At 43.4% G+C, this 24,700-nt stretch overlaps 1 protein-coding gene across 1 annotated transcript in view; it reads right to left on the bottom strand.

Moving 5' to 3' along the window:
* PCCB (propionyl-CoA carboxylase subunit beta) overlaps positions 1–24,398 on the bottom strand; it is a 92,096-nt gene extending 67,698 nt beyond the window's left edge. Inside the window, exons 1-6 of the mRNA XM_060011308.1 lie at positions 24,186–24,398; positions 21,382–21,501; positions 20,321–20,389; positions 17,522–17,578; positions 15,342–15,455; positions 727–837 (exon numbers count right to left, since the gene is read on the bottom strand). Of these exons, the coding sequence (XP_059867291.1) occupies positions 727–837; positions 15,342–15,455; positions 17,522–17,578; positions 20,321–20,389; positions 21,382–21,501; positions 24,186–24,374 (660 nt within the window). The 5' untranslated portion in view covers positions 24,375–24,398. The remainder of the gene's footprint in view (positions 1–726; positions 838–15,341; positions 15,456–17,521; positions 17,579–20,320; positions 20,390–21,381; positions 21,502–24,185) is intronic.
* Between the last annotated feature and the right edge of the window lie 302 nt (positions 24,399–24,700).

The raw sequence follows: 24,700 nt of genomic DNA, 5'->3' as shown, positions 1-24,700 counted from the left end.
GCGGCATGTGGGATCTTCCCGGACCGGGGCACGAACCCATGTCCCCTGCAACGGCAGGCAGACTCTCAACCACTGCGCCACCAGGAAAGCCCTGTTTTGACATTTATTGCTCATTATGGTTAAAAATATTTAAGAGGAAAAGACTGATTTCTTTTTTAAGTATCAGGTTAAAAGTAATTACCCATGTATGATTTCAAATAGGCTTCTTTTAAAAATCATTTTAAAATATCATTTCATATAAATCATTTAATAAAGATATGGACCTCTTTACAATGAAGTTGGAGATCAGATTTACCATTACTATCATAGACAAAATGTAATAAAATGGCAAACAGCTGAAGAAATAAAGGTGGGACATAAGAAACAACCTCCTAGTGAAGCAGTTTACAGAAAAGCTTTCCATGAGAAACTTTCTGAATAGGATTCAGTAAACGATCATCTGTCTGGGCAGAGGATAGGACCTTTGATTACCTGAAAATCATTTGCAATTCAGATCAACAAGTAAAATCACCCACCAATGAAGTAGACAAGCACATTCTGCCACTGAACCCACACAAGCTACAGTCTTCATGCCAAAACCTTCTCTCCACCAAGACCTTATCAGCACTGCACTGAAATCCAATAAGCGTGCAGATAACAACCCAGATCTGGGTCAGGAATTATTGTTATTGCAGGTGAGGTACTGCACAACTCTCAAAGGGCAGGAGAACCAGGTCCTTTTCTTACCTTTACCATGAACGTGAAGTCTGTTAGGGCCGGGGAGTAGACAGCCCCACCGGCACATGGGCCCATGATCAGAGAAATCTGAGGGATGACTCCGGATGCCGTGACATTCCTCTGCCAAAAGAGAAAGGCAAAGGCATCTGGTTACAGAGGTGTTCAAGGCATTACCTGCAGAAAGACAGAGGCAACAATAAAAGTACATTTGGCTTTTATTCACAGAAATTCTATCCTAGAGACAAGAGGCCTAATCTGTACAGTTTCTTCCAGAATATTGTATATGCAACTTTTCCCATAGCTGGTGGGATGGTTGGCATATTACTTTCTGGGGCAAGTAAAACCTCTTCTCTCCTTGGCAGGGCAGTAGTTCCCCAAAAGCTCCACCAGGACATGAGCTCAGAGAGAATCCTACCACTCTCACCCCAGCTCTAAACACACCTCAGGCAAGGACCCCTGTCTGTACAAAACTGGCTGGAATAATGAATGAAAACCTTAGGTGGAATATACAGGGCCAACACTTACCCTGGATCCATGACCTCTACTTGGAGCCCCTTCACACCCTCCACAGAGGATGCCCAACAGTTACAAGGCAAGGCTAAGAGGCAGGTGCTACTTTACTCAGTCTTCAATGTCTGCCCACCCCTACACAGGGCAGATGGGCAATAGGGAGGTGGCAGAAGGCAAAAAGGTTCCATAGGGACAAAGCTGTTGTGAAGAGCCAAGCCTCAGGCCACCTTCTAGGAAAAACAAGATTTCCCAGGGGGCTGGAAGACCCAGGAAAGATAAGAGCCCAATGACTCCTTGCCCATCCCCCAGCTTCTATCCTTCCCTGAGCCCCATCAGCTTAAGAGAAGTATGTCCACTTTTAGCCTTGACCTGGGTCTGAGACCAATTTCTATAATTCACAGGACATAGCTCAGGACAGCACAAAAAGGCATCCACAGAGAGGATTCTGAGAAGATGGTAGAATGGGAAGCATCAGGAATCTGTCTCCCCACCTGGACAAAAATTACACTGGCAGAATCTGTCTGATGTAACTTTCTGGAGCTCTGTTAAGCCTACTGAAGGCTTAACATCCATAGGAAGATTTGGAGGGCAAATCGCGGTTAATTTCAGTCAATTTCAACTGGTAGCACTGTAGCAGCTTCCCCTACCCACCCTCTACCCAGCCATGAGGCATGCAGCTGTGCATGTGTTCCTGGAGTGGCGTACGCAGACAAAAAGGACCCTGCCCTCCAAATATCGCAAATCTATGCTCCGACAGCTGGTTGTTGATTCTGATCAGAGGTGAAGTTAGGAAGTTAGGCGGCCATTGTTGTTACACCTCACACCATTGTTGCAAGCTCCTCCCCCTCCAGCTCAAAATCACCCGCATTAGGGAAATGCAAATCAAAACCAGAATGAGACACCACATCACACACATTAAGATGACTACTATCAAAAAAACAGAAAACAAGTGGTGTTGGTGAGGATGTGGAGAAAGTGGAACCCTTGTGCACTATTGGTAAGAATGTAAAATGGTACAGCTGCTGTGAAAAACAGCAGGGTGGTTCCTCAAAAAATTTTAAATAGAATTACCAAATGATCCAGAAATTCTGCTTCTGGGGATATACCAAAAAGAATGGAAAACAGGGTCTCAAGGAGATAACTTGTACACCCACATTCATAGCAGCATTACTCACAACAGGTGAAACATGGAATCAACCCAAATGCCCATCAACAGATAAATGGATAAACAAAATGTGGTATATCTATACAACGGAATATTATTCATCCTTGAAAAGGAAGGAAATCCTGTCACATGTTACAACATAGATGAAACTTGAGGACACTGTGCTAAGTGAAATAATAAGCCAGTCACAAAAAGACTAACACTGTACAATTTTACTTAAGTTATTTAGTCAAAATAATAGAGACAAAGTAGAAGGGTGGTTACCAGGGGCTGGCAGAGGGGATAATGGGGGGTGACTGTTTAATGGGTATAGAGTTTCAGTTCTGCAAGACAAAAAGTTATGGAGATGGCCCCTGTCCACCTCCCTACGGCTGCTCCGCTAGCTGAAAAGTTTCTCCAGGTGCGGAATTCCAGGCTACCACCAGCACAGAGAATGCACACCAGTCAGGAACCAGCACACCCGATGGCCCGGGGGCAACGGATATGTCAGAAACTGAAGCAAGAAAGTACTCGGCAGAAGGGGGAGTCAAGATGGCAGACTAGGAGGACGCAGAATTCGTGTCTCTGCACAACTAGGGCACCTACTAGGCACCGGTGGGGGACCACAGACACCTAAGGGGATGGGAGGAACCCCCAGTGACACGGTCCTAAGCAAAGGCCCTGCCTCATGCTCAGACCTCACCCCCCCACCGGCCTAGGTTCCACCTCACCCTAAACCCTGCCCCTGCCTAAGTTCCACCCCTCCTAAACTCTGCCCCAAGAGCCAAGTCTTTTTTTTTCTTTTTCTTTTTTCCTCTTTTAGATTGGGGTACTGTTTTACCTTGTTGATTCACTATTGTTGATTCATTTATATTTTTATATTTCCTAATAAATTTTTTATTTTCCAATTTTATTTTATTCTTCATACTTTGTTACTTTGTTACTCTCCTTTTGGCTTGTTCCCCCCATGCCCCCACTTTTTTTCTATTTTTTCTGTTGTGGTTTTATTTTACCTTGTTGTAGTTGTTTCAATTATATTTTTATGTTTCCTAATATATTTTTTACATTTCTAATTTTATTTTATTTTTTTTATTTTTTTTTGCGTTACACGGGTGTCTCACTGTTGTGGCCTCTCCCGTTGCGGAGCACAGGCTCCGGATGCACAGGCTCAGCAGCCATGGCTCACGGGCCCAGCCGCTCCACGGCATGTGGGATCTTCCCAGACTGCGGCACGAACCCGTGTCCCCTGCATCGGCAGGCGGACTCTCAACAACTGCGCCACCAAGGAAGCCCTTATTTTGTTTTTTATTCTTTGATATTCTTTGCTCCTTTTCTTTTTTTTTTTTTCTTTTTTTTTTGCCACACCACATAGCTTGCGGGATCTTGGTTCCCCGGCCAGAGGCTGGGCCCGAGCTCCTGTGGTGGGAGCTCTGAGTTCAAACTGCTGGACTAACAGAGAACCTCAGACCCCAGCAAATATTAATCGGAGTGAGGTCTCCTGGAGGTATTAATCTCAGCACTAAGACCCGGATCTATCCAACTGCCTGCAAACTCCAATGCTGGATGCCTCAAGCCAAACAACCAGTAAGACAGGAATACCGCCCCACCTATCCAAAAACAAAAAAACAAAAAAGAAACAACAAAAAAATATGTTACAGATGAAGGAGCAAGGTAAAAACCTAAAAAACCAGATAAATGAAGATGAAATAGGCAACCTACCTGAAAAAGAATTGAAAATAATGACAGTAGGGCTTGCTGGTGGTGCAGAGGTTGAGAGTCTGCCTGCCGATCCAGGGGACACAGGTTCATGCCCTGGTCCAGGAGGATCCCACATGCCGTGGAGCGGCTAGGCCCGTGAGCCATGGCCGCTGAGCCTGTGCGTCCGGAGCCTGTGCTCCGCAACGAGAGAGGCCACAACAGTGAGAGGCCCGCGTACCGCAAAAAATTTTTAAAAATAAAATAAAATAAAATAATAATGACAGTAAAGATGTTCAAAAATCTCAGGAACAGAATGAAGAAAATACAAGAGACTTTTAACAAGAATCTAGAAGAACTAAAGAGCAAACAAACAGTGATGAAAACAATAACTGAAATTAATAATACTCTAGAAGGAATCAATAGCAAAATAACTGAGGCAGAAGAATGGATAAGTGACCTGCAAGATACAATAGTGGAAAGAACTGCCAAGGAGCAGAATACAAAAAAATAATGAAAAGAATTGAGGACACTCTCAGAGACCTCTGGGACAACATTAAACATACCAACATTCGAATTATAACGGTCCCGGAAGAAGAATAGAAAAAGAAAGGGTCTGAGAAAATATTTGAAGAGATTATAGTCAAAAACGTCCCTAACATGGAAAGGAAACAGTCAATCAAGTCCAGGAAGCAGAGAGTCCCATACAGGATAAACCCAAAGAGAAACACACCGAGACACATATCAATGAAACTATCAAAAACTGAATACAAAGAAAAAATATTAAAAGCAGCAATGGCAAAGCAACAAGTAACATACAAGGGAATACCCATAAGGTTAACAGCTGATCTTTCAGCAGAAACTCCACAACAAAGAAGGGAGTGGCAGGACATATTTAAAGCGATGGAAGGGAAAAACCTACAAGCAAGATTACTCTACCCAGCAATGATCTCATTCAGATTTGACAGAGAAGTTAAAACCTTTACAGACAAGCAAAAGGTAAGAGAATTCAGCACCACCAAACCAGCTTTACAACAAATGCTAAAGGATCTTCTCTAGGCAGTAAACACAAGAGAAGGAAAAGACCTACAATAACAAACCCAAAAGAATTAAGAAAATGGTAACAGGAACATACATATTGATAGCTACCTTAAATATAAATGGATTAAATGCTGCAACCAAAAGACATTGACTGGCTGAATGGATACAAAAACAAGACCCATATATATGCTGCCTACAAGAGACCCACTTCAGACACAGGGACACATACAGACTGAAAGTGAGGGCACGGAAAAACACATCCCATGCAAATGGAAATCAAAAGAAAGCTGGAACAGCAATTCTCATATCAGAAAAAATAGACTTTAAAATAAACACTATTACAAGAGACAAACAAGGACACTACATAATGATCAACGGATCAATACAAGAAGATATAACAATTGTAAATATTTATGCACCCAACATAGGAGCACCTCAATACATAGGGCAAATGCTAACAGCCATAAAAGGGGAAGTTGACAGTAACACAGTCATAGTAGGGGACGTTAACACCACACTTTCACCAATGGACAGATCATCCAAAATGAAAGTAAATAAGGAAACACAAGCTTTAAGTGACACATTAAACAAGATAGACTTAATTGATATTTATAGGACATTCCATCCAAAAACAACAGAATACACTTTCTTCCCAAGTGCTCATGGAATATTCTCCAGGATAGACCTATCTTGGGTCACAAATCAAGCCTTGGTAAATTTAAGAAAACTGAAATCGTATCAAGTATCTTTTCCAACCACAACACTATGAGACTAGATATCAATTACAGGAAAAAAACCTAGAACCAAAAAATACCTAGAAACAAATGACAGTGGAAACACGATGGACCAAAATCTATGGGATGCAGCAAAAGCAATTCTAAGAGGGAAGTTTATAGCAATACAATCCTACCTCAAGAAACAAGAAACATCTCAAATAAACAACCTAACCTTATATCTAAAGCAATTAGAGAAACAAAAACAAAAAAACCCCAAACTTAGCAGAAGGAAAGAAATCTTAAAGATCAGATCAGAAATAAATGAAAAAGAAATGAAGGAAACAATAGTAAAGATCAATAAAACTGAAAGCAGGTTCTTTGAGAAGATAAACAAAATTGATAAACCATTAGCCAGAATCATCAAGAAAAAAAGAGAGAAGACTCAAATCAACAGAATTAGAAATGAAAAAGGTAAAGTTGGGCTTCCCTGGTGGCGCAGTGGTTGAAAGTCTGCCTGCCGAAGCAGGGGACACAGGTTTGTGCCCCAGTCTGGGAAGATCCCATATGCCGTGGAGCGGCTGGGCCCGTGAGCCATGGCCGCTGAGCCTGCGCGTCCGGAGCCTGTGCTCCACAACGGGAGAGGCCACAGCAGTGAGAGGCCCGCGTACCACACACACACACAAAAAAAAGTAAAGTAACAAATGACACTGCAAAAATACAAAGGAACATAAGAGATTACTACAAGCAACTATATGCCAATGAAATGGACAACCTGGAAGAAATGGACAGTTTCTTAGAAAAGTACAACCTTCTGAGACTGAATCAGGAAGAAACAGAAAATATAAACAGATCAATCACAGGCACTGAAATTGAAACTGTGATTAAAAATCTTCCAACAAACAAAAGCCCAGGACCAGATGGCTTCACACATGAATTGTGTCAAACATTTAAAGAAGAGCTAACACCTATACTTCTCAAACTCCTCCAAAATATAGTAGAGGAAGGAACACTCCCAAACTCATTCTACTCATTCATTACCCTGATACTAAAACCAGAAAAAGATGTCACAAGAAAAGAAAACTACAAGCCAATATCACTGATAAACATAGATGCAAAAATACTCAACAAAATACTAGCAAATAGAATCCAACAGCACATTAAGAAGGTCATACACCATGATCAAGTGGGGTTTATCCCAGGAATGCAAGGATTCTTCAATATATGCAAATCAATCAATGTGATACACCATATTAACAAATTGAAGGATAAAAACCATATGAAAATCTCAATAAATTCAGAAAAAGTCTTCAACAAAATTCAACACGCACTTATGATAAAAACGCTCCAGAAGTAAGCATAGAGGGAACGTACCTCACCATAATAATGGCCATTTAAGACAAACCCACAGCCAACATTGTCCTCAATGTTGAAAAACTGAAACCATTTCCTCTAAGATCAGGAACAAGACAAGGGTGCCCACTCTCACCACTATTATTCAACAGTTTTAGAAGTTTTAGCCACAGCAATCAGAGAAGACAAAGAAATAAAAGGAATCCAAATCAGAAAAGAAGAAGTAAAACTGTCACTGTTTGCAGATGACATGATACTATACATAGAGAATCCTAAAGATGCTACCAGAAAACTACTAGAGCTGATCAATGAATTTGGTAAAGTAGCAAGATACAAAATTAATGCACAGAAATCTCTTGCATTGCTATACACTAATGATGAAAAATCTGAAAGAGTAATTAAGGAAACAATCCCATTTACCATTGCAACAAAAAGAATAAAATACCCAGGAATAAACCTACCTAAGGGGACAAAAAATCTGTATGCAGAAAACTATAAGACACTGATCAAACAAATTCAAGATGATACAAACAGATGGAGAGATATACCATGTTCCTGGATTGGAAGAATCAACATTGTGAAAGTGACTATACTACCCAAAGCAATCTACAGATTCAATGCAATCCCTATCAAACTACCAATGGCATTTTTCACAGAACTAGAACAAAAAATTTCACAATTTGTATGGAAACACAAAAGGCCCCGAATAACCAAAGCTATCTTGAGAAAGAAAAATGGAGATGGAGCAATCAGGCTCCCTGACTTCAGACTATACTACAATGCTACAGTAATCAAGACAGTATGGTACTGGCACAAAAACAGAAATATAGATCAATGGAACAGGATAGAAAGCCCAGAGATAAACCCATGCACATATGGTCACCTTATCTTTGATAAAGGAGGCAAGAGTATAAAATGGAGAAAAGACAGCCTCTTCAATAAGTGGTGCTAGGAAAACTGGACAGCTACATGTAAAAGAATGAAATTAGAACACTTCCTAACACCATACACAAAAATAAACTCAAAATGGATTAAAAACCTAAATTTAAGGCCAGACACTATAAAACTCTTAGAGGAAAACATAGGCAGAACACTCTATGACATAAATCACAGTAAGATCCTTTTTGACCCACCTCCTAGAGAAATAGAAATAAAAACAAAAATAAACAAATGTGACCTAATGAAACGTCAAAGCTTTTGCCCAGAAAAGGAAACCATAAACAAGATGAAAAGACAACCCTCAGAATGGGAGAAAATATTTGCAAATGAAGCAACTGACAAAGGACTAATCTCCAAAACATACAAGCAGCTCATGCAGCTCAATATCAAAAAAAACAAAAAACCCAATCCAAAAATGCACAGAAGACCTAAATAGACATTTCTCCAAAGAAGATTGCCAACAAACACATGAAAGGATGCTCAACATCACTAATCATTAGAGAAATGCAAATCAAAACTACAATAAGGTATCACCTCACACCAGTCAGAATGGCCATCATCAAAAAATCTAGAAACAGTAAATGCTGGAGAGGGTGTGCAGAAATGGGAACCCTCCTGCACTGTTGGTGGGAATGTAAATTGATACAGCCACCATGGAGAACAGTATGGAGGTTCCTTAAAAAACTACAAATAGAACTACCATACGACCCAGCAATCCCACTACTGGGCATACACCCTGAGAAAACCATAATTCAAAAAGAGTCATGTACCACAATGTTCATTGCAGCTCTGTTTACAATAGCCAGGACATGGACACGACCTAAGTGTCCATCAATGGATGAATGGATAAAGAAGATGTGGCACATATATACAATGGAATATTACTCAGCCATAAAAAGAAACGAAACTGTGTTATTTGTAGTGAGGTGGATGGACCTGTAGTCTGTCATACAGAGTGAAGTAAGTCAGAAAGAGAAAAACAAATACCATATGCTAACACATATATATGGAATCTAAAAAAAATGGTTCTGAAGAACCTAGGGGCAGGACAGGAATAAAGATGCAGACGTAGAGAACGGACTTGAGGACACGGGGAGGGTAAGCTGGGATGAAGTGAGAGAATACCACTGACATATACACTACCAAATGTAAAATAGCTAGCTAGTGGGAAGAAGCTGCATAGTATAGGCAGATCACCTCGGCGCTTTGTGACCACCTAGAGGGATGAGATAGGGAGGGTGGGAGGGAATGCAAGAGGGAGGGGATATGGGGATATATGTATGCATATGGCTAATTCACTTTGTTGTGCAGCACAAATTAGCACAGCATCATGAAGTAATTATACTCCAATAAAGATGTTAAAAAACATAAAAACAAAAAAAAAAGAATTGACACTTAAAAAGTTATGGAGATGGGCTTCCCTGGTGGCGCAGTGGTTGAGAGTCCGCCTGCCGATGCAGGGGACACAGGTTATTGCCCTGGTCCGGGAAGATCCCACATGCCGCGGAGCGGCTGGGCCCGTGAGCCATGGCCCCTGAGCCTGCGTGTCCGGAGCCTGTGCTCCTCAGTGGTAGAGGCCACAACAGTGAGAGGCCCACGTACCGCAAAAAAAAAAAAAAAAAAAAAAAAGAATGTTACAGAGATGGACAATGGTGATAGGTGCATAAAATTATGAACGTATTCAATACAACTGAACTGTACATTTAGAATGTCTAAGTTTAGGGACTTCCCTGACGGCACGTGGATAAGACTCTGTGCTCCCAATGCAGGGGGCCTGGGTTCGATCCCTGGTCAGGGAACTAGGTCCCACATGCCTGCCGCAACTAATAGTTCGCAAGCCACGACTAAGGAGCCCAGCGAGCCGCAACTAAGGAGCCTGCCTGCCACCACTAAGACCTGGTGCAACCAAATAAATAAACAAATTTTTTTTTTAAATGTCAACTACAATTGGCACTTGCCATCTACCTCTACAAGGATTAAGTCTTGTGCATTTGCAGCTGCTGACTTTCAACACCCCACCGAAAGGAGTTCAGGGTAGAAAGCTGAAATTAGGAACTCTGTGCTATGGGAAAAACAGGCAGAACAGGTCTTCAGAAAGTTAGATATTTTCAGGAGCCAATTTTATGAGCCCAATTCTTGTATCTCCTCATATCTAGAAAAACACTAAAATCCTTCATGGTGACATCTGCTCCTTGTGACTAGCAGTAACTTTCCTGAGACTAGCAGAAAACTTCTACAAGAAATATGTGCTTGATTGCATGTATTCCCCCTTCACCAAAATCACATATATTCAGACCTTCCCTCCTACCTCTTTGGAGCAGTTTCTCAGAGCTATCTGGGATGCTGTCTCCTGAGCTGCAGTCTTCATTTTGCCCCAAGTAAAACTTAACTCACAACTCTCACATTGTGCATTTATTTTTAAGTTGACACAACTTTTAGTTTGCGAACAGTTTTTAAGTCCACAACTCTGAGGAACAGCAAAAAAAAGGAAGAAAGAACAGAGGCTGAGGGACCTGTGGGAAATTAAATGTACCAACATACACATCATAAGACTATCAGAAGAGAAAGTGTGCTTCTGATGTAAGGATAAGCATATACATCAATGGAAAAAAACTGAGTCAAGAAATAAACCCTTATATTTATGGTCAATTGATTTTCTTTCCACCAAAGTGCCAGGACCATTCAGTAGGGAAAGAACAGTCATGTCAATTAATGGTGGTGGGACAAGGATGAATTTGGACCCTGACCTCAGACCATACTCAAAAATTAACTCAAAAGGGATCACAGACCTAATATGAAGGCCAAAAACCTATAAAACCTCATGAAAAAAAACTGAGACAGGCTGGGAGCTGGGACCCTTTGTCGCAGTGCTGCAGTGCTGCAGTGCTGCAGTGCTTGCACCTGGACACACCTCTCCTCGAGCAACAAAATACAAGAAAACTACATGGGACTAAAAGTAACTGCATGCAGGTGCAATCAGGGCAAATTCTGGACAAGAGATACAAAGAGACCAAAAAACGCAACTGCCACTTTTGAAGAGCCCGGAGCTAAAGCAGGGCACTGCACATGCCCCCTGCACACCACACCACCTAAGGGGTGGGCAGACCACCTAAGCCACCCCTCCAGCCCGACTCCCAGACACACCCCTATCCTCACCCCATGTAATGAAAAAGCTCGCCTGCACCCTCCTCAGTGAGCAAGCAAGCAAGGGAACCTGTTGTTTGTTCTCGCTCCCTCCTGCTGCAGCAGGGGCCCCAGTAAAGCCTTGCCTGAATTTCTTGTCTGGCCTCTGACCAATTTCTATTGATTAAGGAGGCCAAGAACCCTGGTTGGTAACAAAACCACTAGACAAAATCTTCATGACTTTGTATTGAGCACAGTTCTTATATGAGAATAAAAGCATGATCTACAAAAGAAAAAAACTGATAAACTGGACTTTAAGATTTAAAACTTTTGCACTTAAAACGCCACCATTAAGAAATAAAAAGCCACAGGGACTCCCCTGGTGGCAGTGGTTAAGAATCCGCCTGCCAGTGCAGGGGACACAGGTTTGAGCACTGCTCCGGGAAGATCCCACATGCCGTGGAGCAACTAAGCCCGTGTGCCACAACTACTAAGCCTGTGCTCTAGAGCCCGCGAGCTACAACTACTGAGCATACATGCCACAACTACTGAAGCCCGCGTGCCTAGAGTCCATGCTCCGCAACAAGGGAAGCCACCGCAATGAGAAGCCTGCGCACTGCAATGGAGAGTAGCCCCCGCTCCCTGAAACTAGAGAAAGCCCACACGCAGCAATGAAGACCCAACATAGCCAAATATAAATGATAAATTAATTAATTTACCAAAAAAAAGAAAAGAAATAAAAAGCCACAGACTAGTAAAAAAAATTTGAAAATCATATATCTGATAGAGGACTTGTATCCTGAATATATAAAGAACTCTTACTCAAAATCCAATTACAAAATGAGCAAAAGATCTGAACAAACATTCAGCAAAGAAGATACACAAATGACTACCATGTACGTAAAAAGATACTCAACAGGATTAGTGAGATGGGAAATGCAAATTAAAACCACGGAGAGGGCTTCCCTGGTGGCGCAGTGGTTGGGAGTCCGCCTGCTGATGCAGGGGACACGGGTTCGTGCCCTGGTCCGGGAAGATCCCACATGCCGCGGAGCGGCTGGGCCCGTGAGCCATGGCCGCTGAGCCTGCGCGTCTGGATCCTGTGCTCGGCAGTGGGAGAGGCCACAGCAGTGAGAGGCCCGCGTACCGCAAAAAAAAAAAAAAAAAAAAAAAAAAAACCACGGAGAGATACCACTACTTACCACTGAAATGACTATAATGGAAAAGACTGACGATGCTACGTGTCAACAAGAATGGGGAGAACCTGAAACCCCCAATTACACTGCTTGTGGTAATATAAAAGGGAACAGTCACCTTGGGAAAAAATTTGGCAGTTTCTTAAAAAGTTATACATAAACTTATAATGAAGCCGAGAAGGACCCTGTGAGGCCCTCCCAAGTACAAAAGCCTTTCTGTGTCCCCCATTTCTTGTTTGTAGGAAAAAGGTTTTAGCCTCCTAGACCTTCCCTAAGTTCCAAAGGGCAGACTCAAATAGTTATTAATTAGGGGATTGAGGGAATGCAGAAAGAAATAATAGTGCGGCATGGGGCCTGGGCCTGGTTCCTCCTCAGAGGATGTGCATAACAATTCGATACATATCTCTGAGTTCTTCTACAGGAACTCAGGCCCCCTGAGCACAGGCATGTGGACCCCAGACTGGTTGGAACCAGAAGGCTGATGACTGAGATTCCTGAAACACCACCCTGCTACCTCACCACCAACCAATCAGACACACACACCCTCCTACTACCCTCCCTCACCTTCCCCTTAAAAACTCTTCCCTGAAACCCATGGAGGAGTTCAGGTCTTTGCTTGGCCCTACAATAAACTTTTCTCCGCTCCAATCTCCGACATTCCCGTTTGTTTGGCTTCACTGTGCATTGGGCACAAGAACTTGGGTTCGATAACTTGATCCAACAATTTCACTCTTAAGAATCTACTCAAGGGTTATGAAAACATATGTCCACACGATGAGCTATATACAAGTGTCCATAGCAGGATTATTTATGATATTCAAAATGTAAAAACTACCCAAATGTCCATCAACTAGTGGATGGATAAACAAAATATGGTATATCTATATACTATTATTCAGCAATAAAAACAAATCACTGATACACAGTACAATATGAATGAACCTCAAAAACATTATTTTAAGTGAAGAGAGATGAAAAAACTGTAGAGGCAGAAAGCTGATCAGTGGCTACCTAAGGCTGGGTAGGAATTGACTGAAAACAGGCAGGAAGGATCTTTTCGGAGGGAAAGATTCTAAATTGTAGACTGTGGTGATGGCTGCACAAGTTTCTTAAAAATCGTTGAAATGTATGCTTATAATGGATGGATTTTATGCTTCGTAAATTATACCGCAATAAAGCTGTTTTAAAAAAAATCAAAAGTCATAAAAGACAAAGAGAAATTGAGGAAATGTTCCAGATTGAAGGAGATTAAAGTTATATGACAACTAAAGGCAGTACTTAATCCTGGATTGGGGGGGGGATAACTATAAAGGCCGTTATTAGGATCATTTGATGAAATATGAATAAGAATAATACTGATCAATCAATATTAAGTTTCCCAATTACTGTACTCTGTTTATATAAAAACGTCCTTGTTCTTAGAAAATATACAATGAAGGATTTAAGAGATAAAGGAGGCATAATCTCCAATTTACTCTAAAATGTTTCAGAAAAATATAACGTGCAAATATGTGCATACGGAGAGAAAATGATAGAGCAAACAGGCAAAATGTAAACAGCTGGTGAATGTGGGTAAAAGACATAAAGGAGTGCCTTTACTCCCCAGTGTGCTACCCCTAGAGCTCAAGTTTAAAGATTAAAAAGTAGGTTTAAGATCTACAAAGTGGCTCCTCAACGTACACAAATGCTCCCACAACTACCAGAGTATCGTACACAAAGTAAACACACATTTTTCTGACTGAACACAAAGGGCAGTGGCAGGGAATAAAAACCTTCATAAGCCTGCAGGCCAGGGGATGACAAGAACAGCTGGCCTGATTAGAAACAATGTCTGCCTGTCTCTGTCCTTTCTTTCCTCCCCTCCCTGGAAATGCTGATCTGTCCCTTCTCTCAAGTTTACATCTGGCAGTATCTCTCCCTCACCCCAACCTCCCTTACTATACTCTCACAATGCACTTCCTACTTCAAATAATGTATTTAATTTTTGTGTTTCTTTTCATTTCTTTCTCTTTTAGTCTGTAAGAAAGCAGATATCTGAAATGATGTTCACCAAATGCTTCTAACTGGTGGGATCTTGGGTGATGGTGGGATCTCTTTCTTCTTTGTACTACAGCTTGAACTTTGTATAATGATCTTGTAATGTCTTAACCAAAAAAAAAAAAACCACAGGGGCTTCCCTGGCAGTGCAGTGGTTGAGAGTCCACCTGCCAATGCAGGGGACACGGGTTCGTGCCCCAGTCCGGGAAGATCCCACATGCCGCAAAGCGGCTGGGCCCGTGAGCCATGGCCACTGAGCCTGCGCGTCCGGAGCCTGTGCTCCGCAACTGGAGAGGCCACAACAGTGAGAGGCCCGCGTACCGCAAAAAAAAAAAAAAAAAAAAACACTGCTTTTTTTAAAAACTGTTAATTCTATAGATACATGTATATGTATAACTGAATCACTTTGCTGTGCATCTGAAACTAACATAACGTTGTTCAACTATACTCTGATATAAAATAAAGTTAAAATAATAAAATTCCTAATTTTTAGCAAGTCAGTTCATTTTAACCTTTTATATTCCCTACTCCTTGCTTTTGAAAAAAAATTATTTAAGTGACATTCCCTTCTGAATAATCTTTAATTTTGTTTTCCCCTATAAGTATCAGTGGCCTCTATGAAAGAAAAAGAAAGATAACCCTCCCCACCTTATCAGTTCCCCCGACCAGGGATTGAACTGGGGCCCCAGCAGAGTCCTAACCACTAGGCCACCAGGAACCCCCACCTCTCTTGCTTTTCATCCACCCTTCATGCCACCCCAATGACACAAGAAGGAGCTACGGGGCACAATGAGGTAAGATAGGGAAGCTCTGACCAGGACACAGCTTAGAGAACTCCCTGTACTCTTCCATTCTCTATTAACGGTTTCTCACCAGAAAGATGTCTGCGTAGCCAGCCAAAGACTCTACTCCCTCTTGGATCCGTGCTCCCCCAGAGTCATTCAGTCCAATCACCGGAGCCCCCACTGTCATGGCTTGGTCCATGATCTGAGATAGCAGAAAAATCTTTTGTGAGACAACTGACCCTGTTATGAAAAACAGCATTTACAAAGCACCATGGTGGTTTTCTGGAAAATGTTCTGAGTGTACTTTTCAAAACAGGAGTCCATAACACTGGCTCCATTCCACATGATGATTGGGTACCTTGTGGAAGACAGAAAATCAGATATTTAAACCGCTAATTAAAGTCCCCCAAGCAGCCAAGAGCCAAAGCACTTCCCATTTGCAGAGGCGAAGACTGTTCATGGCAACCACTTCTAGAGCCTCAGGCCCAGGCTGTAGTATTTTTTCAGCCTGGGACTGAACAAAATAATATTTTGAACTGATAGAATGGCAAACAGTATTTTTGTGAAAGTAAATGTGGACCCATCTATTAACTGGAGGCCAGGCCCAGCCCTCTTACTTCTAATAAGACAGATTTTCCTCATGGGTCAGTAGTTGACAGCCTAATGAGCAACATTTCTAACAGTCCTTGAGAATTTACAAAGCACTTTCACTTCCATTATCTCATTTAGTAATCACAACAGAGGCAATAAATTGTGGAGGAAATTAGGAAGGTTTAAAAGTTTAGGGATTGGCCCAAGGTCTCAGGAGTAACACATGACAGGACCACACGGAGAAGCTAGGTATTCCATTACACAGGGAAGCCCTGCCCAGCTACTAAAGATCAACTCTACCTTTATTCCAAAACTCCCCAAATATGATCTACACTTTTATTCACCACCAGAGCATCTCATCTGTAGCAGCATTTTTTAAATGCCATCATTTGCACTGCTTTTTTAGTACCTGGATTCTCTACCTAGACCATGGGTTCTTTACTTGGGATCCTCAGAACCGTAAGAAGCCTGTGAGTAGATTTCAAGGAGTCCATGAACTTGGAAAATTTTACATTTTATTAACCACAGCAGTATTAGAAATACCTGTGACTTTGTCATTAATAGAAGCCACAAATTTTTTATGCCACATTAAAGTTGCTGCAAATATCTTTTTTTTTTTTTTTTTTTTTTTTGGCCACACCGCATAGCATGTGGGATCTTAGTTCCCCAACCAGGGATCGAACCCGTGCCCCCTGCAATGGAAGTGTGGAGTCTTAACCTCTGGACCACCAGGGAAGTCCCACTTTCTGGTGGGTCCCACTTTCTGGCAGATATCTTGAAATATCATTTTCAACTCATGCCAACTTTGAAATTATAGCAGTTTATCCACTGCTAAATCTCAATTTAATTCATTAATAAGGAAGCATATATATTACAAATGTGATTTTTTAATTTTCAACCTCTTGTAATCCTACATTTTACTTTATGCATGTGTAAAAAATGCGGGTCCAGGGACTTCCCCAGCAGTCCAGTGGTTAAGACTTCACCTTCCAATGCAAGGGGTGCAGGTTCAATCCCTGGTCGGGGAGCTGATATCCCACATGTCTCGTGCCAAAAAACCAAAACATAAAACAGAAGCAATATTGTAACAAATTCAATAAAGACTTTAAATTTCAAATATATATAAAAAATGCAGGTCCGGCTTCACCAGCCTGCCAAAGGGATCCATGCTACAAAAAATGTTAAGACCTCCTGCCCTTTACTGAAGGCACCTTCAGGTTAGCACCACATCCTGCACACCTCTGCCCCACCCCATGTGACTGATGAAAGTACTGAGTTTGTTTTCAATATTAAATACTTACTTTGGGGGCTTCCCTGGTGGTGCAGTGGTTAAGAATCCGCCTGCCAATGCAGGGGACACAGGTTCGAGCCCTGGTCCGGGAAGATCCCACATGCCACGGAGCAACTAAGCCCGTGTGCCACAGCTACTGAGCCTGTGCTCTAGAGACCGTGAGCCACAACTACTGAGCCCGTGTGCCACAACTACTGAAGCCCATGCGCCTAGAGCCCACACTCCGCAACGAGAAGCCACCACAATGAGAAGCCTGCACACCACAAGGAAGAGTAGTCCCTGCTCACCGCAATTAGAGAAAGCCCGCACACAGCAACGGAGACCCAACGCAGCCAAAAATAAAAATTTTTTTAAAAAAAGAAAATTTATAAAAAATAAATACTTACTTTGCAGATCTTTTGGGCATGTGCTCCCGACAGGCTGCCTCCAAAAACTGTAAAATCCTAAAAAGAAAACAAATCAAAAAATAATATGGAGTGACTAGCCAGAGATGAAGACCCAATAGGAGGAGGAAATGGAAAATTCATAGATAAAAGTTTTTAAAGGATTTTCAGAAGTTTAAAAGATTAGGGGGAAAGTGTGACATAAAGTATTCCATAGAATGAATAGTGAATAAAATGTCTTAAAAGGAGTGCATGTAATGTGAAGAGCAAAAGACCTAGTCTTTGTATACAAAAATGACTTGTAGCTCTGAGGGAAGGAAAACTTTTCAGGCAGAATTAACCCAAAAAAATCAGATTCTATGGATGTCAAACAGACATTTCTATTACTAGGAAATATCTGCTGTTTTGATAAAGGAGGTGAAAGAAGTGAATGAGTCCTCACTGCTTCTTCTTGCTTCTGGATTTTCATTACCTTCTGATATAAAAAGCTTCTTGTAGGAATGACCTCCTTCCTAAATCCCCATCAAAAAGATAGTACGGAATTAAAAACACATTCAGCCTTTTTTGAGGACAAAAAAGAGGAAACAACAGCAGAAGAGAGAGTGAACAAATGAGGGAAGTGAAAGCACAAGAATATCTGACTTGGAGCAAATGGAAGCCTTTACACCTGCCGAGGGAGTAACCACAGGAGGGGACAGCCCAGGAACCACAGAAAGTGCGGTGGAAAGCAGACTGACAGGAAGTCTGTGTTGGGAGCAGTTAGACCCCACAGGGCCTCTTCTTCACCTGGAGAGGAGAAAGGAGGTTTACTCTCTCAAGAAACATAACGAGAGGGCTTCTGGAGTCACAATCCCCAGGCACAAAAGGCAGCAAAGGCAAGGCTGAAAACAGGTGAGATGCCTAATCTGTACAGTGAATGATGAGCCACTGCTGGCCCCTCCTTCCCCCCACCCCCTTCCCCCAGAACACATCTAAAGCCAATTATCACGCAAAAGACTGCGACTGCTTCTCTGGAAAAACAGAAGCTCCCCGCAGAAAACAATGTCTGCAGATATTAACATTTGGGGGATCACTACAAAAAATCTGACCCATCACTCCTCCCCCTCAGTATCCTTCAGGGCCTACTTCACATGCCCCGTTTTCCCTAAAGCTTTCCTGGATCCGGATGTGACCTTCCCTTGTCCTGAGCCCATGGCACTTGCCCAGAACCTCTCACCGACGATCGGTAACTGTAGCCACCCCTGTTCTGTCCCATTCTACCTACAAAACGATTAGCTTCTCCAGGGCAAGAACTGTCTCGGTCATCTCCACCTCCCCCTCACCCCCACCCAAACCCACGGGCATAAGGGGTGCTCCGAAGCATCAATTCAATGAATTTTTGTTATCTCCTTAATAGTTAAGGGAACATTGTGCCCAGAAAGCACAATAGCCTTCTTTGTTCTAGCTATCTTACTAATGGTTGCTTCTATACAATTCTTTGCCTAGCTCTCATAAATTACAAAAAAGAGAGATGATCCCTTCTAGTTAGGCATTTGGCAGACACATTTATAACACAGTTTTAAAATATTTTAAAAGTAATTCTATTAGCAAATGAGTACTGTCTAAATAACTCTTAAAATAATCAAGTATAATTATTTTACTCTCAAACCTGGAAAACATTCTAGGTTCCTAAATAAGCTCTATACCTTTAAGATCTGTAAAAAGAAACTAAATATTTAGAATTATATACATATTTCTGTCTCTTAGTGGAGAAAAAAAAATCAAACAAAAAATAGGATACAACATGTTCTTTGTGTTAGTTTTCTACTGCTGCTATAACAAATTACCACAAATTCAGCAGCTTGAAACAACACACATTCATTATCTTACAGTTCTGTAATTTAGAAGTCCTACATGGGTCTCAGCGAGCTAAAATCAAGGTTAGCAGGGCTATGCTCCTTTCTGGAGGCTCCAGAGGAGAATCTGTTGTCTTATCTTTTCCAGCTTCTAGAGACCATCTATTTACATTCCTCACCTCATGACCCCCTTCCTCCCTCTTCTAAGCCAGAAACAGGCAGACCAAGTCCTTGTCACATAGCATTACTCTGACCTCCCCTTTTGCCTCTCTCCCACTTTTAAGGGCCCTTGTGATTACACTGGGCCCACCTGGATAACCCAAGCTGTTCTATTTTAAGGTCAACTGATTAGTAACATTAATTCCATCTGCAAGCTTAATTCCCCTTTGTCAGGTAAAATTACATATTCACGGGTTTCAGGGATTAGGATTTGGATATATTTGCAGGCCATTATTCTACCTACTACATTCTCCTATGGTGTCCGTGTGAAGAAACTGTATGTCTTGATGCAGCCTAACAAAAACTGTTTGAACTCTTTCACGAAAGCCTAAAACTCAAGGGGCCTGTGGCTCTGAGAGTGAAATCCCCTCTGCCCAAGCTGCATCCGTTGCACTCCCTCAGGTCCACACAATCTGCCCAGGACACAGCTGCCCTCCCAGCACGCACCCAACCTGCCAAGAGGACTCTCACTCACTTGGATAAAGTCCTGGTTCCTGGGACTTCTTAGATGACTACTGCCCTGTGATCCTCCCCCACACCGACTAGGGAGTCTTTCTCCCTAATTAAAAACACTCTATTACATTATAATAGTGTAATACTCTGGACATATGCACTAAGAAACAAAGTAATTCCCTCACCTGCCCCAACTACAGGCAAGTTTTCATTCCCCAGGACTGTTTTCTTCTCACATATTTTGTTCCTGGCTCTGCCCTCAAGGAAACCTCAGCCAATTAAGAGTATGAAATACCTGACTGAAGACATAAACCAATCTTCCATTGACTCGGCCCCGTCCAGTGACCACACTGTCTCCAGGAAACTACCAGAAAAATAGAAAAATGAAAGTTAAAAAAACCAAATACTTCTCTTAATTAATTTCGTAGTTATGCCCCAAGGAAAGACTCCCCCTAAAAAAACCACACCCCAAATTCCTTAAAATTCAATATGAATAAAGAACATGAAGGAATCCCCGCTTCCCCCCTCAGCTCTGCAACAGCAAGCACTGGGCTACTGCTTCATCAACAGAACACTGTAGTCTTGGGCCTCAGTGGGCCTCAGCAGAATAATCAGGGGACCCCCTAGGGAAGCCACTACTGAACCCTCACAGGAGGAAGGAGAATATATAACAAAACATGGCAACTTCTACAGAGCCACACATCCCACCTCCAAACCTTAAAAAGGCAAACCTATCATTTTGCTTGGAATTCTGACAGTCACTGTGTGGCCCATAATGGCTCAAATGGAGCCAGCAAGTTTAGTGCCAAGGTTATAAATCTTTGATCATAGTCTTGAAAATAAATGGACCAAAAGAGAGTCCAAAGAACTCTGTGCACCATGGAGAACACCCAACTGAAGGAACAAGTGTTGGTAACTCTGACCTCCAAAACTCCAAGGCATAAACTTAAAGTATGTCAAAAGAGGTGACTGGTTAGCCTTTAGGGGTTCCTGGTGCCTAGGCAGACCAGAACACAATCCAAAAAAATTCCGAACTCTCCTTCTAAGTTTGTCATTCTATACCAGTAAGACCTGTGAACCCACACCAGAGCCCTAGGAGCTGGGCCAGAGTCACCCTGCACAAGGTATGAGTAGTGCACCCACATTCCTTCATCTGTAGACAAAGGTGAGTGGGGAACCTGGAGGCCCCAGCAGTGCTTCTCAAGAGGCACTTCTGCAATTCCAGGGCCCCACACTTGAAAATGTTTCAATGCATCCTGAATCCTGAAAGGACTTCATTAATCTAGTGTGTCGAACAGCAGGGCCGCAGCTGGTAAGTGAAACCTGGAGGCCTGCACCACCACTGTGAACAGATACCTTATTCTTATCAGCAGCCATTCCAAAATCTGCACATCTGTGTTCCACAAACATGTCGCTCTCAACAAAACTGCCAGGGTCCAGCAAGAGACTGATCCGCTCTCTGGCCGTTAGCTTTCCCTAAAATGCAACAAAAATCGCTCAGTGATGTCATCATAGACAAAAGTCAGTAAGCAAGGAGTGCTCATGGGAGGGCCAGGAGGGCTAGTTTTTGCCTTCACCCTATGTGAAAGCCTCTATTCCATAAACCTGCCCAAGAGAAAGGTGTTATCAGTAGAATTCAGCCAGTAAGGAAATCAGGGCAGACCGGCTGTTCCAGGAGCCACTAACTGTGGAAGCAAATTAAGGGAGTAGGAGGGAAAGGCAGAGAGGAGAAGTGGGGGTAAGGAGAGCCTGACCCTGGAACAAGATAACGAGTTCTACAAACATTTACTGGAGACCCAAGGAGCAGTAAAAAGGAGAACGGAGAAGCAGGAGATAGAAAACTAAAGCAGGCTTCACGAAGGGTCTGAGGCTACACTCCTAGGTTCACAAGCTTCTTCTAAGGAGCCCCACAGAAGCTCACCTCACTAGGGTCCAGCCCCAAGGACACTTCTCCTGCCTCCTCCAGGGTCCTCTCCTACATTGGGGGCCCTGCTTAGGGACCCTACCCCTGACAGTGACTGTGATACACAGACAACCCCACAGCAGAGAGTGGCTTAGTAGAAAAAGAGTGGGACAGAGTAAAGAGCTCACTTGAGAGGAGTTAAAAAAATGGTTCTTGGAGAGGGTGACGTTGGAGACCTCAACCTGTCAAGAGCCTCCATTGTTTGGGCTCCCAAGCCCTTAGACCAAGACCAATAACGGGGCCCATTGTCTATCCCCGACCCCTGTTAAAAAAAAAAAAAACAAAAAAAACCTCTAACTAGCTATATTTTCCCCTTAAGAAGGAAGCCAAAGCCAGTGAGGTGGTATTAAAACAAAAAGGTAATCCTCTACACTACTGTGTAAAATAAAATAAGTTTCCAAGAAAGCAATTTGGCGGGCTTGCCTAGTGGCGCAGTGGTTGAGAGTCTGCCTGCCGATGCAAGAGACGCGGGTTCGTGCCCCGGTTTGGGAAGATCCCACATGCCGCGGAGCGGCTGGGCCCGTGAGCCATGGCCGCTGAGCCTGCGCGTCCGGAGCCTGTGCTCCGCAACAGGAGAGGCCACAACAGTGAGAGGCCCGCGTACCGCAAAAAAAAAAAAAAAGAAGAAGAAGGCAATTTGGCAATATATATCAGTGTTAAAAATGTTTGTATCTTTTGACCCAGTAATTCCATTTCTGGGAATCTATCCTGTGGAAGTAGTCCAAATATTGTGTAAAAGGGTATGGGGTAGGAGATTTAAACCAAGTAAGCCTCCTGACTAAGTCAGCCTTGGCAAAAGAAAAACAGTTTCTGGAGGCTGCATCTAAATCCAGTAAGATCCTCCTGGAAATGCGTGGGATGATCTTCCAGGGAGGGATTGAGCCATGGGCCCCAACAGAAAGAGTGCAGGGAGCACTGACAGGCCTTTCCGGAGGATAATCTAAAGTTTCCTCACAGAACTTCCCTGAAGGTCTAGTGGTTAAGAATCCCCGCTTCCACTGCAGGGGGCACCCGTTCGATTCCCGGTTGGGAAACTAAGATCCCGCATGCCGCTCAATGCAGCCAAAAAATAATAATAAAGCTCCCTCAACACAGACACTGCCACCCCAGGGACCTCAGGGGAGGGAGGAAAAGCACTCTGGGCACCACACACTCTCAACCAAATTTACATCTCACTCCCAAATGGCAAAAAGGAACTGTCACACTCAGGCTCTTGTCAAATGGGCATTTACAACATCTAAATTAACACTCAAATTAGAGTTAATAAAGGGCCAGTGCGAATGTCCTCACTAAAGACCCCACTACCCCCACGTCTGTAAATTTATGCCTCAGTATCCTTCACCTCTAAAAATTTCACTTTTGCATCTTCCAGGTTGGTTATTTAACCCATCCAGCACATCAGGCCAGACTCACACGTGTCCGGGACGCACTGAGCGAGCCTCGTTTCAAGTCCCAAGTCACCGATCTGGGCCGCGCAGTACCCCGGGCAGTGGGTGGCAGTGCCTCAGCTGCTCACTCCAGCCAAACTCTCAGAGTAACCTGAGCAACCCCAGGAAAAAACACCTGCTTCCGAAGGTGACTTTCCTACCCAGCAAGCACGCTGATATCCTAAAGGAGCTTCGGCTGGCATTCGGGGGGCAGAGTTTCCACAAGTTCCCTGCGCACACCACACAGCCACCCCAGGTGAATATGAGTTTGCCCATGTAACTTCCCCTGCCAAACGCCTTGATTTTCCTGCTTCCATAATGGAGCAAGAACCTACCACCACTCTTTCATGGGGCATGAGAAGAACAAGGTTTTTTTTTTAATTAAGTGCCTATCATTGCTTCACTATCTTATTCCAGTAACATTACAAGGGGAGAATTATTACCATCTTCTATTTAGAATAAATTGACTCCAAAGGGGTAACTTGTCCAAAAGTTCATAGCTATTAACTGGTAAGCCGCTGGAGCCCAGCCAGACCCGTCTAAAATTCCAAAGGGAAAGCAGACAGTGACAAAGCACAACGGTGCTTGTCCTGATTTTACCTGCCCCAGAGAAAGACAACAGGTTCACAAGGTGAACATCCTCGGCTCCGCCCCGCCCCTCGCGGCATCGCGCGGATTGGCTAGGAGGCCCCGTACGCCGCGAGCCGCTCACGCTGTGATAGGTCGCGACCGCCGGAAGCGGGCTAGCCCGGGGCCCCTTTAGGACTCACTCGCTTATGCTGCGCGTCGATTCGGTGCTGCCCTCCTCCCAGTAGTGCGGCTTGACGCTTGTTCTCGATGCGCTCATTAACAGAGACAGGCTGGGTGCACACGCTGCGCACCGCGGCCCGGAGACTTCTCACTACAGCACTGAGCCTGATTCCGGGTGCCGCCACGCGCATAGCCGCCGCCGCCGCCATTTTTGCTTTACCAGCGCATCTGAGTGCGCATGTGCGTCGTGTGCACACCGCGGGGTCTGCGCCTGCGCAGCGTCGGCGGCATGTAGGAAGCCTGTGGGCTGGAATGCGGAGCGCGTTTAGCAGAAAGGCAGGAGAGCTCGAGACTCGAGGCTGTGCTAGGGCGTCACCCTGAGTCGTGTGGGCAACCGATGTTGTGCCCGCCAGGCTGCACAGAAGAGCGACTTAGCCCTTGCTTTTCTCTGGCTATCTAGACCCCTGGTTTTGTCCTCTCACTTTCTTTAGAAAATAAAGTTAACCAGCGTTTGTTGAACACTGTACCAAGTGTT

Source organism: Delphinus delphis, chromosome 4 (genome assembly GCF_949987515.2).
Source record: "Delphinus delphis chromosome 4, mDelDel1.2, whole genome shotgun sequence".
NCBI lineage: Eukaryota > Metazoa > Chordata > Mammalia > Artiodactyla > Delphinidae > Delphinus > Delphinus delphis.
The sequence above is the reverse complement of the archived record's forward strand: the minus strand, read 5'-3'. Positions and strand labels throughout refer to the sequence as shown.